At 39.3% G+C, this 17,568-nt stretch overlaps 1 protein-coding gene and 1 long non-coding RNA gene across 2 annotated transcripts; one reads left to right on the top strand and one right to left on the bottom strand.

Moving 5' to 3' along the window:
• Positions 1-4,251: 4,251 nt before the first annotated feature.
• On the bottom strand, positions 4,252-6,260 carry LOC119776293 (frizzled-7-A-like). The gene has a single exon (XM_038274611.1). The coding sequence runs from the start codon at positions 6,082-6,084 to the stop codon at positions 4,339-4,341; it is 1,746 nt and encodes a 581-aa protein (XP_038130539.1). The 5' UTR covers positions 6,085-6,260; the 3' UTR covers positions 4,252-4,338.
• Positions 6,261-9,757: 3,497 nt separating this feature from the next.
• Positions 9,758-10,063, top strand: LOC119776284. The gene is made up of 3 exons (XR_005279766.1): positions 9,758-9,777; positions 9,868-9,953; positions 10,025-10,063. It is a non-coding gene; the product is annotated as an uncharacterized LOC119776284 (long non-coding RNA).
• Positions 10,064-17,568: the final 7,505 nt, after the last annotated feature.

The following is a 17,568-nucleotide window of genomic DNA, read 5'->3' on the forward strand; positions in this document are numbered from 1 at the left end:
AATGCAAAATTAATACTCTTTTCATAACTAGATTTTGTGTAATATGGGGTATAGAGAAAATTATATGTCTCTGCAAGTCATCTAGGAGTCTTCAGTGAAATCATAGATAAATAACAATTTTAATAAAAACGTATAAAATAATAAATTTTTGTAGATATTAGTACTGGTAAATAATCATTTTATGCAGAATGTTTATTGATAAAAGTAGGTAAGTAATGACAATGGAAAAGATTTATGCCCCAGATCTCAATCCTGAAAGAGTTTTATCCACTATACCTTTTATTTAGAAAGCACAGATATTTCAATATATGCGTATATTATTTAGCAAAGGCTGTAGGAAAGTATAGTTTGTCTTTATTTAGAAAACATAGAAGTTTTGCCTGCTAATTTTCCTGTTGGAGGAGTATAGATGGACCCTGAGAATCTGGTACCTATCTACTTTCTGCCACCCCTCAGTCTACATTGTTTATTGACTGGCCACCCTTATAAAAATGTTCTGGCTACGCCTCTGCTGTACACCATGATTTTTTTTCTAGTTCTTTTCATATAGTCTTATTTTATTGGATAAAGGTAAGCTGTTTTTTTTGTTCATTATCCATCAGTTCTAGTCTCTGTTACCAAATAGGAGTTTGTCTGTGTGTTTGGGACAACGGTCCTGCGAGGTAGACATGTGTCTTGTGCTAAGATTCTTACCAAATATCCCAGGTGCATTTGTTTTAGTATTAACAGAAACATCTGGGTGGCATCCGTAAGATCTGCCAGAAATAAAAAGACTGAACAGGAGGGGACAGATGTTGCTGTCAGTCAGCAGGAAATGTGCACAGCTGCACATGATGAGAACAGTTTTTATCTAAACTGCCAAAACAAAAGATAACCAATGCTTAGATTATTACAGAACTAACTAATTACCTTCCTAGAAGACATGATTCGGGTTCTCAGTTCAGAAGCTGTGCAATGGGTCATTTTCTCAAATATCCTTGGCTGCCACCTTGTGGGCATGTTTTGTAACTACAGGCTCATGATAATATAAAAAGCAATTCATTTTTGTTTTAGCATTTTATTCTTTGCAAGCTGAGGTTGTACATTTTTACCTTTAGACAAATAAATTAAGCCATAATATAAAGTATTTTAAGTTAATAAAAACAATGTAATTGTTTGCAGAGCTTAGTTTTACATGGTACAGTATGGGTGTTTGTTAATCATCCAAAGGAGGATGCAACATTTAGAAAAACACTAGAGAGGCAGCATTGTGTATCTGTTAACAGACTAACTGGGGTTATAAGCCTTAAGCAGAGCCGGCTGGAAGTATAAGCAGACTTTGCAGTTACCGATTGCCCGTTTGCTGAAATTGAATACTGACAGGAAGAAAAGATAAATGTACACCAACTTTTGTATCCTGATGTTTAGATATTTAAGGCCAACTTTTAAGTTTTTTAAAGTATTTTTTGTTTGTTTGTTTTTTTGTTATATGAACAAAAGTTATGAAATCAAAAAAAGAAAATCAGTTTGGAAAACCTAAAGCCTGTGTTGCTGTGGTGGCAGCTGAGTAACGCTAAAGTCCTGATCAGGGCTTCATGCACTCAGAGAGACTCTTGCTTTCGTCACAAAAAACCTCTTATTACAGAAAAGGACACCCCTGAAAGTATCCAGGATCTTCTGTTCTTTATTACATCTAAATCACCCACACTATATATTATATGTAAATCCAAGTGTTAAAAAGATGAACCATAGAATAGAATAAAAAGATCTGCTCTGTTGTTCAATAGATTGTGCCTATAATTGCTTTTCTATATTTTATAACTTAATTACTCAGCATCATAGCTTCCCAATGAGGCCAAAGGTAATGTCTGCAAACTATTTTTATTTTACTTTCAAACCAAAAGGTCAGCATGGGAACAAACTGACCTGATTTTTAATATTTAATACTTTTTATTGGCTTCAAGCACATGAAAAATGAAAGAAAAGAGACATAACTGTTCCAGTGGTGTAGATTTGACATCTTTTAGCAGCTGTAGACATTTTATTTTTCCACTTAGGTGTTAGTACTGATGCACAATGCAAAAAAAATACCAATGAACACGGATCAGCTCCTCTTTGGTTTGCAGTGTGGACTTAAAACAGTTAAAAGCTTTGCATTCATGATCTGAGGTGCGGCTTTTTTTTAACGTTCAGAGAATAAGGACCCAGAATTCAGCCAGAACAAACAGGTGACGTTTTAAGACAGTTGTGCACCTTTAATAAATAGCATCCTTATTTTAACTTTAGGATGAATGGAAATTAGAGGGGAGAATTGATTCAACCCTTTTGCAAAGTGTGTCCTGATGCAGGGCCTGCAGTTTCTGTTGGGAATGAGCAGAGATAAAGGTCAAGTGTTAACGCATGCAGCAATCTGAAACGCGTGTTTAGTCAGAGTGTCCACATGTCCTCTGTTTTCAAATAAAGTTATATAATACTTCAGTTTATTGTTAACCTCATGGAAGGTAGCCATGTTTGTTTGGAGTTTAGACGGTGTGAAAGTATGTAGAGTCTGTGCATTCTAACCAATGGATAGGCAGAAAGTGTCGCCTTAAAGCCGTCCCCTCCTCATTAGTAGAAATGCAAACAGAAATGGAAAAAAGGACAGGCAGAAAAAATGAGAGTGAAAAATAAAACACAAAGATATAAATACATTTAACATTCAAGAGTTAAAAAAATAAAGTGGAATATTATGATTATTAATAATTGGTGTAATTATTTGATAGAAAAAATAGTATTTATTTATATATAGTAATTAATTGTTTTATTACTAATTACATCTCATTTTTACACTGCCGTCCTGTCCAGGGTGCATCCTGCCGTTTGCTCCTAGACTTCTGAAGATAGGCACCAGTTCTGCAACACCTTGATGGAGGGAGAAATTCATGTATTTACTTTATTTTAATTTTATTTTATTTTCATCTATACGAGTCTAGACAGGATTTGTGTGTATAAAAAACATCTGAAAAGTTAAGCTTGTTTATGATTACTCCACTATTGATTCAAACTTGCCTTTTTGTTTGTGCAAACCTTAAGGATGGAGAAATGTTGAAAGGTTCAAAGAAAAAGAAAGGTTAAAACAAGCATGTTATCACAGTGAGATTCCCCTGAAACTTTGTCTGTAAACTAGTAGCTCTTTCTGGTATTTTTATTTAAGCAAATATAAAGTTATGGTGCAGTAAAACTACTGCACTACTGTAGACGGACTAAGGCTAAGGCTAAGGCTACTCTAATAATTACTTTCTTTTTCAGAAAAAAAAAGTGACTTGACCTTAAACTCTACACCTACATTGTTTTTACATAGTGTAACACATAATCATTGTATCAATATTAATGTTTTGGTAAACATAGTACAAAGAAATCCCTTAAAAAATAAAAGAAAACTTATATTTGAAATTACTCTGCAATAATTAATTTGTGGATACAAATGAGTTGCTCTGTACCTTAAAGGAATCTTTGTTTTTATTTTATTGACAAACCTTAAGCTGCTCCAACGGGATGAAGTTTAATAAGAATATTTTGGTGGTAAAGTATAATTTAATTCTACTCTATCATAATTCTAATGACGACACAGTTCTACGATTCCGAATCTGTTTCCAGAAATGAAGAAATATTTCATGATAATGTTTATTAGATGTTTGTTGGGTTCGTGTCATATTACATTACATTTCCTATTGAATGTTTTATTTCACTATTTCACTTGACTATAAAGTGCCACGTTAGCTCACTATTCACTCAACTCCTCCAAAATGCTCCTTCAGAGGAAGTCTGAGACCAGAGGACGGCTCCACATTCACAATTGACCCGTCTGTAAACAGCCTGCTCTGTTTGTGCAGTCTGAATTAAATCATAACCAAACACTGGATGAAGAGTCGTTGCTGGTTTTTCTGTAATTCATCACTCCTCAATTGGAACTGTTTGCGATGACATCATGAAAACTGTGGACCAATCTGCCCAATGCAACGTTTTCAATGTCTTGGACTCCTTCTTGTAAGCATGAACAAAGCATAGTTGATAATTGTGTAGATAATTGTGTTTAAAATAGCTTACAGCTTATTGGTCAAGTTTTGCACACTGTACATCCCTATTGCTCAACATTAACTGCCACCAACCCCCTGCATCCCATAGTTACGCTGTCTTTTATAGATACAGTACCAGCCATTCAAAATGGTCCTTCCCAGTCAGCTGCCAGCCGAACGGCTCACAAGTTTTTGACCTGATTTAAATGATTATCATCAGAGTTGGAAGGTTTCCTCTCAAAGCATTTCTGGTGAGAAACCCAGACAGAACTCTAAACCTCAGTACTGTCCTAATTTAGCTTGTTCAGTTTCTGTATGTTAGTTTGTTTGGCTTGTGAAGATGCAGATTGAGTTGTCTCCTGTTGCTGCACCTCCTTCCCACCTTATCCTGGTTGATCAGAGCTCTCTTTGAAAACCGGAGCCAGGACTGAATAGTCTTATCTGACCAGATCCAGAAACCAGATGTTATCCCCACCATTAAGGTCATCAGATACTTGATTAAGAATATTGTGAAGCTTGGCGATGCAGGAGGTGTATTTTTGGCTGGGCAGGGCAGAGAAAAATGACGGCAGGTCTGCAATCGCCAGGTGGCGTCCCATCGGGGTCGAGATGCCTGCTCATATACCAGACAGGCGATGGTGACTGCATTAGACACCGTGTAGAGCAAACTGAAGACACCGGTCCGAACCATAAGCTTCTCCAGTTTATTGGTGTTGGTACCATTATGTTTCATGATGGATCGGACCCGAAACAATGACAGGAAGCCGGTCAGCAGGAGGGAGTCGCCGATGAGGAGGTAGATGAAGAGCGGAGCCAGGATGAAGCCTCGCAGCCCTTCCACACTGTAGATTCCCACAGAGCAGACACCGCTGAGCAGATCGCCCTCCACCTGCTCCATGGCCAGCACGCTGATAGTCTTCAGCGCTGGAAGCACCCAGGCTGCCAGGTGAAAGTAATGAGAGTTGGCTTCGATGGCCTCATGGCCCCACTTCATCCCAGCAGATAGGAACCAGCTGAAGGACAGGATGAGCCACCACATGGAGCTGGACATGCTGAAGAAATAGGCGACAATGAAGAGCAGAGTGCAGACGTCCTGCTCCGTACCTTGGACCACCATCCTGTAGCCGTCCTTCTTCAACCTGTCCACACACACCGCCTTGTCCCCCAGCAGGAAGCCGGCGCTGTAGGCCATTCCTACCATGAAGTAGCAGCCAGACAGGAAGATGATGGGTCTTTCTGGGTAGAGGAACCTCCCTCTGTCCAGTAAATAGGTCAGTGTGGTGAAGAGAGTGCTGAGGCAGCACAAAATGGACCAGGTTCCAACCCAGAGCCGGCTGAACTTTACCTGCTGCTCACTGAAGTACATTAGTCCACCTGGTTTGGACGGCTCACAGGGGGCACCACAGTTCTTGGCCCCAAGGAAGTAGTACCCGAGGTAGGGGGGCACCTGAAGCTGCACGGGGCAGGAGAATGGACGGTCGCTCCATATAAGGGGAGGGACTGTGGCCGGGATAAGCTCGGAGGCAGAGCCTTCAGCATCACTCGTGTTCTGACCCACACAGATCTCTCCAGCTCCATGGAGAGGGAAGTTCTGGCAGCGCAGCCTGTCGGGCCACTGGAAGCCAAACTTGTTCATGAGCTCCTCACAGCCCTGCCGAGCCTGCTCACATAGAGACCTGCAGGGCGGGATGGCCCGCTCCAGCACTGTACACACCGGGGCATACATGGTGCACAGGAAGAACTGCAGCTCTGCAGAGCACTGGGTTTGGACCAGTGGGTAAAACTGGTGGACCTCCAGGCCGGCTTCTTCCTGGTTGGAGTGACCCAGCAGGTTGGGCATGATGGTCTGGTTGTAGGCGATGTCTGTGCAGAAGGGGATGGAGATGGGCTGGCAGGAGCCTCGCCCTGGAACCAAACTCCCATCCTCGTACTGAGCTGTTCCAGGAAGGATGAGGAGCATCACGCTGAAGGTGGTTCCCCAGAGCCAACTGCAGATTCTCATCTCAGGTGTGTCCCAATATTCAGAGAGAGGAGAGAGAAGGAGAAGCATTCAGAAATATGCAGCTCCCTATCAATAGTTAAAGAAACTTTTAATCTGAGATCTTCCTCCAGAGAAGATCTCTGTCCTCCCTGGTCCAAATGCAGAAACAGACGATTCCAACTTCCAGGGGAAAGTTAGAAGAAGAACAACCAAAGGAACTTCAAATAGTTGATTTTCTGATTTCCTTCCCTGCTTTTGATGAATGACAGAATTCAACACCAAAATCCATATTTGTTCTCTTTCTCCTGTTTCCAAAGGTCTGTCCTTTACTCTCATCCAATCAGAGAGCTTGTAAAAGTCTGTCTCCTTTCTAATTGGCCCATGGGTAATATGGAGGCAAGACATTGCAAAAGGGAAATATCCCGCAGTTTCCTGCTAAATGCTCCACTTCTTCAAAACCTGTAAGAAAAAACAGACTTTTGTTTCACTGAGCTTGTGTCAAAGCCCACTATGTCTTCAGAGGTGTCATAAAGTAATTATTACTGTTGTTTTTTTTGTTTAAAATAAATAAATTCTCAATGAATCAGAAAAAAAAATGTAAAAACACTTTAAAGGAAATCCTGAAGAGAGGAGAAAATTCTGCATTTTAATGAATTTTAAAAATAAAACATAGTACTATAATTCTGATTGTTCTCAGCCATATTAAGCACCACTAATGTGAAAAGATACACCATCAATTCAAAAGTAAAGTCTTTCCAAGCTTTTCTGAAATTAATTAGCAGATATTTTAACTGAGAAGTTAAATTACAGAAATAAAAGATAAACTTCTCTTTGGTCCAGTATGTTCAGACTGAAATCCTTCTGTTGTTTATCTGTCTATAGAAAATGTTCAAATTTTTAATTTTTCTAAGCATGTTTTTATTTCAATTCTATCTTTGCATCTAAATATAATAAGATTAATTACTTGAACATTGACAATATATATACTTGTTTAAATCATTAAATTTGAGCATTTCAGACAAACAGCTATTTAAAATAAAATACATCAATAATATATAGGTATATATAAAGACAGAATTGATCAAAATAAGTGAAAAATTTATGTTTTATTGAAATAGTTTTTTAATTTAATTTTGTTTGTGCTATTTTTTAAAAGAAAAAAAGCAGTTGATTTACAGAGAATTGATTGTTTGGATCACTCTGAGCACTTTTACACGCCTGGGTCTCCTTCAAATTTGGTCGATTTTAACATTAAAGTCTATCTGAAAATCTGGATTTAACATAAACTCAATTCCTTGTAGATTTTTAGGAACTTTTTATTTAAAGTTTGACTAAATAAGCAAAAAACATACAGAAAAAAAATAGCAGTTTATCAAAAATCAGCATCTTATGTTAGCGTCCTCCATTCTATTAAAAACTGTTGAGATGCCAAAAAGACTTTAGAGCTTTTTGATGTATTAATAACTCAATCTGTGCGTTTTCTGGGCAGAAAGATTGAAAAGAAGGAACAGATTTAAATACATTTAAATATGCACCAAACTTTTTGGGTCTCTTTCATCTCAGCGATCAATCAAACATCAGTAGATTTGATTTTCTGTCAGTCACAAGGATCTAAGCGCTGTGCTGTCAGACTGAAAATTATAAATTTATGATGCATAAACTGTTCAAAACAAAAGAACAAAAAAACTTCTGAAACTTGTGTTTGTTTGCAGAAATATGATTATTTAATTCCTTTGATGAAGGGAAATCAGAATAAAAAAATAGAAAACTGAGTAATTATTAAATCAATTTACACAAAATGCTTCAAACGAAAGTTTGAAGATGTGAAGGATTGAGATACTATTACTCTAGAGAGGAAAGATTACCACAGTACATCAAATTAACCACATTACAGACTTCCTTAACATCAGAGTCCAAAATATTAGACTTCTATAGTTGTAAAGGTTATAGTACTTTCAGATAGCTTTTAGGATGACCTGATAAAATAGAGTTATGTTGGATGTCCATCTATTCTGAGTATCCACAAAATCCACCTTGAATTTAACCCTTTGATTGTTTGTAGGTCCGACCTATTAAATATGGACACACTTGAAGTCACATCCGCCAAACATTGTTGGAACTTCTGACCCAAAGTAAATTAAGAAAAACAGGGTTCAGGAGTCAAATAAAAAGCCTTTTTAAAAGACATTTTCCAATTACACTTACAGTATGTAAGACCTGACTGGGTTAATTAGGATTTATATTTTAATATAGGTATCATCATTATAGCAATACTTAGGTCTATCTTTTATTTGAGTTTTTACAGGATTAGTTTTTTTGACAGTAGGCTGACAGGAAAGGGGATATGAAAGAGGACAGCAAAAGACCACAGGTTGGATTTGAACCTGGGTTTGGGATCCGTAAGGACTAAGGCCTCTGCAGATGAGTCGTGCAAGCTAACCACTGCACCACAGAAGCACAACCAGCCTCTCTGACAAACTAGTAAAGCAGAAATGCGAAGAGATTTCATCCAAGCACTGAGCACTGAGGCACTTGCAGAGGAATTATGTAAACAAAGAATTTACTAAGATAACAGAAAGACATATAAAATAACTAGATCAATATTATTCAAAGAGTCCAGACATTTTAACCTGCATCATGAACAAAGCCATCAATTAAAATATCAATTCCTCTGATTTATATTAGGAAATGTGAGGTCTTCATGAATCAAAAGACCAGTGCAGTCTGTCATTAAGTATTTTAAATAAATTCACCTGAAAAACAGACTTTGGGAGACTTAAACCTTCTGCTCGTTGACATAAACTTCACAAAATGCTTTATAAGACCAACCAGGGATCACACCGGTCCAACAACTGGTGCTTTTTCTGTTTTTCTTAAAGATTCGGCTTCTTTGTGTCTCACAAACTCTAAAAGAAACCCAACAATGTAAAAACTCCTGTCAGTTAGTGAGCGTCTGTAAGGAGCTTTGATAAATCTTCTTTATTCATGAGGCCTTTCAGAGACAAACAAGATGATTAAACTGCTGCATGCTAATGAATGCTAACAAGTAGCACAACACCAGAGGGAGTCGTTACATTTCCATCAACAACAGAACAGATTTACATGCAGGAACCAGCAGCAGACAGAGATGTGGAACATCTATCAGCATTTTGTCTGACAGGGATAATTTTCCCCTCAGCTTGTCTGGTCAGGCCAATGGGCTGAATGAACAGTTTGACCTGCAGAACCAGTCTGTGGGCAGCAGAAATGGTGTCACCATCATTTGGGGATTTAGAGCTTTAAATAAACTACTGTATCTCCATGTCAGTATAAGAAACATGCACAGCTGCTTAGTAACTAATTACATTGACTTGATGTTGGGTTAATTAATTGTACATAAGTTATTCTACTTTAATCATATTACTTTAATCATATTATACTTACACATTTTGTTATCTCTATCTTACTCATATTACAAAGAGTGTTAAAACATTTAGTTTTGTTTGCTGTGTCATTAATGTTTTTTAAGTCTGTGCAGGAGGGATGCTGACTGCGACTGCTGTTAACAGATGTCGTTAAGGGTGTGGAGGAGAATGGAGAACTGTGCAACTAGATAAGGAGAGGGGTTCTCCTTATCCTATGATGTTGTATGATGTTGTATGATGTTGTACGAAAATTCTGGTTTCAACTGGGTTCTGTTCCCTCCCCCTTTAGCGGTTGAAACCACATTGTAATCAGGGCGTTTTTTCAATAAAGGGCTTGGAGAGCAGATACTGCTTCAGAGTGGGTTTGAAGTTGTAACTGAATGCAGTTTCTGATCCCCTCTCCTTGCAAGTAAAATATACTCAATTCTCTGTGTCATTCTTCGTGCAGGTTGCTGAATAAGGTGTTTGGTGTTTAAACCTAACATTAATTGGTCCTTCGAGCCGGATTGCAAGACACCTGACGATTCCCAGCAGGTAAGCGAGACCCAGATAAGCCTGCGGCCGCAGCAAATAGACCCTTTACGGGACTGGTCTCTCCCTTACAGGCTGGGGTCCGACGGTTGAAGCATTTCAAGGACGCAGAGAATTGTGAGTAGTTTTTTCCTTTAATAAGGAGTGAGTGAGAACCGTGAGAGAAAAAACAGCAAACAGTTTAAACCTCGTGAAGGACGGCGGTGTCCTCTATTTTTAATAGTTAAATTCCGCGTGGGGTGACGAGGTCCCCCTGTTGTGCTAAAACCCTGACAATTCTAGACTCTATCAGGTAAAACAGAAATTTTAAAACAGTTAAAGTCCGCGGGAGGGCAGGCTCCCCTAGTTTGTAAGGGCAGGCTCCCCGAGTTGTAAACTAGTTAAATTCTGCGTAGGATGGCGGCGTCCTCTGTGTTTAAAATAAAGTAAAAGTTAACTGCGCAGTGTGAGTGTGTGTGTGTGAAAGGAAATATAGATATCACTAGATATCTGTATTTCATACCAAAAAGACAAGGGTTAAATGGTGAGCTTTTGTGGATGTTTGTAGACAAGAAAACTCCACCTGTAAAGGTTGAAGTGAGTTTTACCACAAAAAGTCGTTGATCACCATCTTGTCTGAAGCCCCAGTGTTTAGAACACGACAGGTGTTGAAAACCCACTGGGCCCAAATTTAGTTCAAAATGGGAAAGGGGCAAAGTAAAGAAAAACAGAAGTTATTGGAGGAACTCCAGTGTAAAGACTAGAAAGCAGTTGAAAATGATGACCCATCGGCGGTAGAGCTGTTGTGTTACTGGATAAAAAACTACGGTTTTAATGGTAAATTGAGCACCACAAACATAAAGGAATTGCAACAAAAAATAAAAACAAAAAACAAAAATAAAGACACTTTGATGGCAAAAGAAGGTTACATGCAAACCATGGTCTGGATGAAATTAGCAGGACAGAGAGAAGAGGGAGAGCGTGGAGTTAAGAGAGGGAGAGAGGAGAGACAAAGAAAAACAGTAGAAGGAATTCCCTCTCCAAAGCAAGATGTGGAAGAATGTATAATTCAAAAATGGGTAAATCGTCACCACATAGAGATGAGTGGTGGAACACTTCAAAATTATATAAATCACGCCCTGCATGCAGAGAAAGTCATAAAAAGTAAAAAGAATAAAAGTAAAGAATCCACTGTGTTTTATCAGGAGGAAGTAGACCACTGTGTAAAAGATTACCCATAGGAAACTTTTTGAAGTTTGAACCTAGATAATGTTGCAACTTTTCATATTAGTTTTGTCTTTAGCTCTCACTCAGGGCAAGGATTCTTGTTGCCCTCATGATCCAGCTATTTGTAAAAGGGACGTCTATCTCTGCTATAACTCTACTAGAGTAATCAGTTTGGTGACTATTCCTTTTCAAACATTCTCGCAAAGATTTAAAATTGACCCGGGAGATTGGCGAGGTTATGATTTCTACCTATATCCCCGTGTAGTTCAAAGAACTCATAATGGTTGGGGAGACGTTTTCAGAACCACTGGACGGTGGAAAAAAGGATCATATGGATGGACATCTTTAGCTAAGAAATGGATGAGTAGAATATCAGGGTTCACTGTTAACCATGCCTCCAAAGTTTTCACTATGACAATAAACTCCACAGCAGAACCTCTTGAGAAGGAAGGCTGTTCTTCCTCATTTATATGTGCACGGTCTAGTGAAACCGATCTATGTTGGACATTGTATCTGTGCTCTGCAAATGTTACACAAGAAGAAAATGAGATACAAGGGATTCTTACTTCTGCCCAAGGTGAACAGATAAAAATTCAAAATATTAATGACCCGCTTAAAACGGATGAATTGTTTCAAGTCACCACTGGAATCTCTGGGCAAACAAACAACTGGCTTTTAATGGCAGAACAAGCAGCTAAAACAGTGTCTAATGATTGTCTTGTGTGTATGGGAGCCAGACCGCTGTTACGTGTGGTTCCTGCTGCCATAACTCCTCAATGTCTTCTAAATATAATGAATTATACAGTTCCAACTGATAATTGCACCTATTGGGATAAGATCTATCCCCTGACCACAGATGAGAAGAAAAAACCAATCTTTTTGAAGAAAGTGGCTGTGGCAAATTTCACCTGTGTAAACAGGACCGGAGTGGGCCCAAAATTGGGTACACTAAATGAAACACAATGTGCAAGCATTTTACTGGTATCCATCTTTGGATGGTGTGGAGATGACAGATTGTTTGACAGACTTCCATGCAACACCACTGGATTGTGTGCTGCAGTCACCTTGATTTTACCTGTTTCTATTACTTCACTCACAATGGATGAATTGTTAACGACTGTAAACAGAATTTTTCCTCACACATGGCATACTAGAAGAAGGAGGGCATCTGAAAATGCGTGGAGTCCAGATGACCCTACTTATATTGACAGTATTGGAGTACCCAGAGGTGTTCCAGATGAGTATAAACTAGTGAATCAAGTTTCTGCAGGATTTGAATCTTTCTTATGCTGGTGGTATACTATAAATAAAAATGTAGACAGGATCAATTACATCCACTATAACGTCCAGAGGCTGGGAAATAAAACAGAACAAGGCTTCTCCGCCATCCATGAACAATTGTCAGCTACCTCTCTGATGGCTTTCCAGAACCGTATTGCTGTTGACATGTTGTTAGCTGAAAAAGGTGGTGTGTGCTCTATTTTTGGAGATCAGTGTTGCACCTTTATTCCCAACAACACCGCTGCAGATGGCAGCCTCACAAAGGCCCTTGAAGGCCTTCGCTCTCTTAACAGCAAAATGAAAGACCATTCTGGAGTTGACACAAAAATGTGGGATGGATCTGGAGACATTTTTGGTAAATACAAACAACTGGTACTTTCTATTTTGATGTCTGTAGCTATATTTGCCGCCATCCTGACCTTATGTGGATGTTGTTGTATTCCATGTATTAGAGCGCTGCTAAATAGACTAATTACCACTGCAATACAACCCATGAAAACAGAAATGTATGCCCTTATGTCCACTGAGGAACACCCATCGGATGATGAAGACAGCGAAGAGGATGAATTCTCTTTACACTTTCCTGACTTTTATCCTAATCCCAACGACAATAACCCACCAGTTTAAAGTACCTCTGAGTGTACCCTTTACAGCAAAAAAAAAAAAAAGAATGATTTCTTAGTTGAAAATCTGAAAAGAAGTAACTATTGAATGATAAAATAAATAGCTTAAAGTGAATAAACAGGAGGGAAATGTTGGGTTAATTAATTGTACATAAGTTATTCTACTTTAATCATATTACTTTAATCATATTATACTTACACATTTTGTTATCTCTATCTTACTCATATTACAAAGAGTGTTAAAACATTTAGTTTTGTTTGCTGTGTCATTAATGTTTTTTAAGTCTGTGCAGGAGGGATGCTGACTGCGACTGCTGTTAACAGATGTCGTTAAGGGTGTGGAGGAGAATGGAGAACTGTGCAACTAGATAAGGAGAGGGGTTCTCCTTATCCTATGATGTTGTATGATGTTGTATGATGTTGTACGAAAATTCTGGTTTCAACTGGGTTCTGTTCCCTCCCCCTTTAGCGGTTGAAACCACATTGTAATCAGGGCGTTTTTTCAATAAAGGGCTTGGAGAGCAGATACTGCTTCAGAGTGGGTTTGAAGTTGTAACTGAATGCAGTTTCTGATCCCCTCTCCTTGCAAGTAAAATATACTCAATTCTCTGTGTCATTCTTCGTGCAGGTTGCTGAATAAGGTGCTTGGTGTTTAAACCTAACACTTGAGTAACTTACAAAGAAATGTACTTTTAGGAGTCCTTGTACTGTTCTTTACTTTTTACCCAAGGGATATTCTTATGAGAGCTTTGCTGCTCTTATTTGCTCACTGCGAGTAACTGGAGCTATTGGAGCTCAGGTGAGCATTCAGTAAGTACTGTATATGCATGAAAAATATTGATTTCCTTCTGAAATATTGGTTTTATAACTTTATGTTGAAAAAAGTTTACTTTGCAGTCATGCTTTTCATTTATTTATGTATTTAAATCTTATTTTATACATGTAACTATCAAAATTTGCACATAACTGGCTGCTTGATCACTGTCATGATGGGTCTAATGTGTTTGACCCACATTGCCCTCACAGAGACAGTTTATTGAAGGATAACTGTACAGAGACTAGGGAAAAACAGTTCTTCAGCTTGGGGAGGTTCCTGCGGTCAGGTGAACCGGAAGCTCTAGGAGGAGATCAGAGTGGTGAGTTCAAGGACTGCGGGAAATCTGGTCGATTGTCTGAATACAGGGTAAACTTGGACTCACTGCGGTTGTTAGGGATGGTATCTGAGTTCCCGTTTGTGGAGGCTTGATCTGTAGAAGGTTTAGATCGTTGGAGGGCGGACAGGCAGACTATGGTGGTCCTGAGGAGCAGCTGAGCAGACTGACACTTGGTTCCTGAAGTGCTTGGCGTTCAGATGAGGAGATCTGTCTCCTCAGTGTGACGAGTGAGTCCCTTCCAGACTAGAAGGGCTGGGCTTATCCAGTGGATCTGTGATTTGCTGCCGGAGAATCAAATACAAAAACCTGGTTAGCGCTGAGAGAGCTCAGAAGAAACTTGGACTAAAAGTAGACTCTGCAAACTCTGTTAAGATGCCATTGAACCAGTACACCTGTTATCAAATGTACTGGTTAAATGGCTACCTCACTACATAGGGAGCCATTTAACCAAGTACTTGATTCGTGATATGTTTACGTAAGACCGTCCTACGTGGTCATCCCCAGTTAGCTATCTTTTATCTCTGCATGTGCACTTTCAGGCATAAATCTGTGGTGAGCTTTGATTTCAGCCAGTCATTAAAGGTCACCTTTCTCACTGCAAAAAGTAGTGATTATCTGTCTGAACAGTTAATTGAGTTCGATATTAGCCCCCGCTCTATATGCTGATTGAGGGATTAAGGGGTAAGGGCAGAAATTTGGACACAGTAAGCTTGTATGAGCTATGCGAACAGCAACTTTTAAACAGAGCATTTACAAGGAAAAAAGGGTTTGTGCATGCCCTCATGGGATCAGGCACAGGGTTGTGCATGGACACTGAAGAGGGCATATCTTCTCAAAAATTCTCCACTATACCTGTAAGTGTTAATGAATGTAAAAGAAGAGGGAGAATAAATAGGATTCTGTTAAGCTGCATCGCAGTAAGCAAAAATAAATCCAAAATTGAACATGAAGCCCTTTTCTGAAGCTGTGCTGAAATAAACAGTTTGGATCAGTAACTCTAATTACCATATTTTCTACACTATAAGAGGCACCGGAATATAAGGCACACATTCAATGAATTGTTTATTAAAATTTTCTTTTCATATATATAAGCATTCACCGTACGTTTGCTCCCGTTTTATCCTCATTGCGGTTCACAGGAGCATCGATGGTGAGTGGAACCTCATTCATGTTGATGATGTGCTCTGGCTGGATCTTTTTTTCTCTGATCTTATTTTTATTGCAGAAAGAGGCCACCTTTTCTTGGTAGTCTTTTGGCAGTTGCTGCGAAACAGTAGTTTGTGTGCGGATGGAGAGGTTACGTCCTTTCATAAACTGAAAGCATCGAGAAGGAAAGTCATTGATGATGAGTTCACGTGTTCCGCTGTTGCCTTTATTCGAATAGTGACTGTTGAGACTCTTCTACTTGCTGCTCTCTCTTCAATAACCCACTGTTCAAGTTTGTCCTCTAAGGGCCGGATCTATCAAAGGTTTGCGTGTATTAAAACGTGAGCTATTTCACTGCGCACGCTAAAAAATGTACAAACTGATCTATCAACAGCGTGCTAAAAGGATTTGGTCTTTAAAACGTGCTAAATAGCGCCTCTTATCTATTTAGTACTTTTTCTGCAATGAATATGCAATATGGGGCGTTTACACGCAAAAGTGCGTCGTGTGGGAGGAGAACATGTAAATATATTAATTTAGCACTCGCAAAGTGATTTATCAAACCTGAAAGCAATTTTGCTAACGGTATCTGACTCTATATTTAACACGTTTCAAAAGAAGGTGCAAATGGTCTGTATGCGTAATTGTGCACACATGGCAGCGGTTATTGTCGCAAAAAGGAGACATCGAAATGAAGCAAGGAGACGCAGAGAACGCAGTTTTTCACTCCGTGTGAATATTTTTGGAATGAACGAGGAAACGATCATCAAAACATATCGTTTATCCAGCATTGCCATTTTGGAGCTGTTGGGGGAACTCCGAATGGATTTGGAGCCAGCCGCAAGGAGGACCCACGCAATACCAGATATCACTAAACTCCTTGCAACATTGCACTTTTTTGCATCTGGGATCTCCCAATCTCATTTTTCAGAAGTGCTGTCCGACGTTCTAAATGCCATGTCGCCCTGACGGAGAACCCCGACTTCCCACTTTTTTTTTTTTTCTTTTTACTGCAGTGAAGTAGAAATTCAGCCACATACCACCTTAGGGAATAAAGGTTTTGGAGGGGGTGGGGGTGTCACTGTAAGATTTAAATTTCTTAATGCACTAGTTTGCACAAACTACAAACTACTTTGCCGCAAACCACAAAACGCGCAAAACCATCATTTAAATAGGGCGTCTCCAACAGTTTTGCACCTGCCACCAGTTACGCAATCACTCTTGTTAAATCAACCGCAAACCATGGTTCAGCCCCTCGCGCAAAATTCCAGTTTGCGAGCGCAAATTACTGCACGCAAAATTGGATCTTGATAAATCCGGCCCTAACTGTATTCATTGCTTTGTTACTAAGTAAATTCTGTTTTGTCTTTTTTACTTGGTGCAGGTCATCTACTTGCTTCCTCCAATTTTGATAGCCTGATAAACCAGACTAAATGTGAGATTAAATGTGTAATTAAGTCTGAATGAGACATTTGAAGATTGTTGATGAGAACAACCCGTTGGCTTTCAAACCATGTCTGGGCCTATTGGCCAACGCTCTGACCAATGAGCACAACTGACTGTGACGTAGTAAGTGCAACAGAAAGCTGATGGGGGAGTGTAAACAAACAGCCTGTTGGTAAAACGGTGAATATGTCCTTCTTAAAAATGAATGAGCGTAGAGCCTCTTCCTGCTCACGTTTCAACGAAAACCCCAAGTCTAATTCTTCCAGAACTGATTCTAAAGCTGAGTCAAACGAGAACTGTTCAGTAGTTTTGCTTCCTTGTTGTGCTGTTTCCAGCATCATGCAGCTTTGTCGTCGTGGCCTCAAAACCCCGCCCGCTTTGCATCCAGAAATTAGACTAGAAAATATTTTGGAAGCTGGCGGATGGGGCTAGTTTACTAGTCAACAATTCAGCATGATTGCCTCATTAACGTTTAATTCTGGAGCTGCTGCTCTATTCCAATGTTTTTCTGCGTTACTGATAGCATTGAGTTTAAACTCTGCGTCCTATGTGTGTCTCTTGAAAGGAGCCATTATGGAGTCCTAACACACATGAATGTAAATGAAAATTTCAGATTTTTGCAGACATATATACCAGTATGCACCCTGCGCTACTTCATCTGCAGGAGAAAATGGAGTCGGCGGCAGCTCCCTGTAGTTGCGAGACCTGTTGAAGCATAACCTTGTTCCAAACATAGGGTGCAGGCACACTGTCAGTTTTGGA

This window comes from Cyprinodon tularosa, unplaced genomic scaffold (assembly GCF_016077235.1).
Source record: "Cyprinodon tularosa strain WSP-4 unplaced genomic scaffold, ASM1607723v1 ctg921, whole genome shotgun sequence".
NCBI lineage: Eukaryota > Metazoa > Chordata > Actinopteri > Cyprinodontiformes > Cyprinodontidae > Cyprinodon > Cyprinodon tularosa.

What these genes read in the sequence shown, in the direction of transcription:
- LOC119776293 (XM_038274611.1), bottom strand. Translation starts at nt 6,084, where the DNA reads ATGCTTCTCCTTCTCTCTCCTCTCTCTGAATATTGGGACACACCTGAG.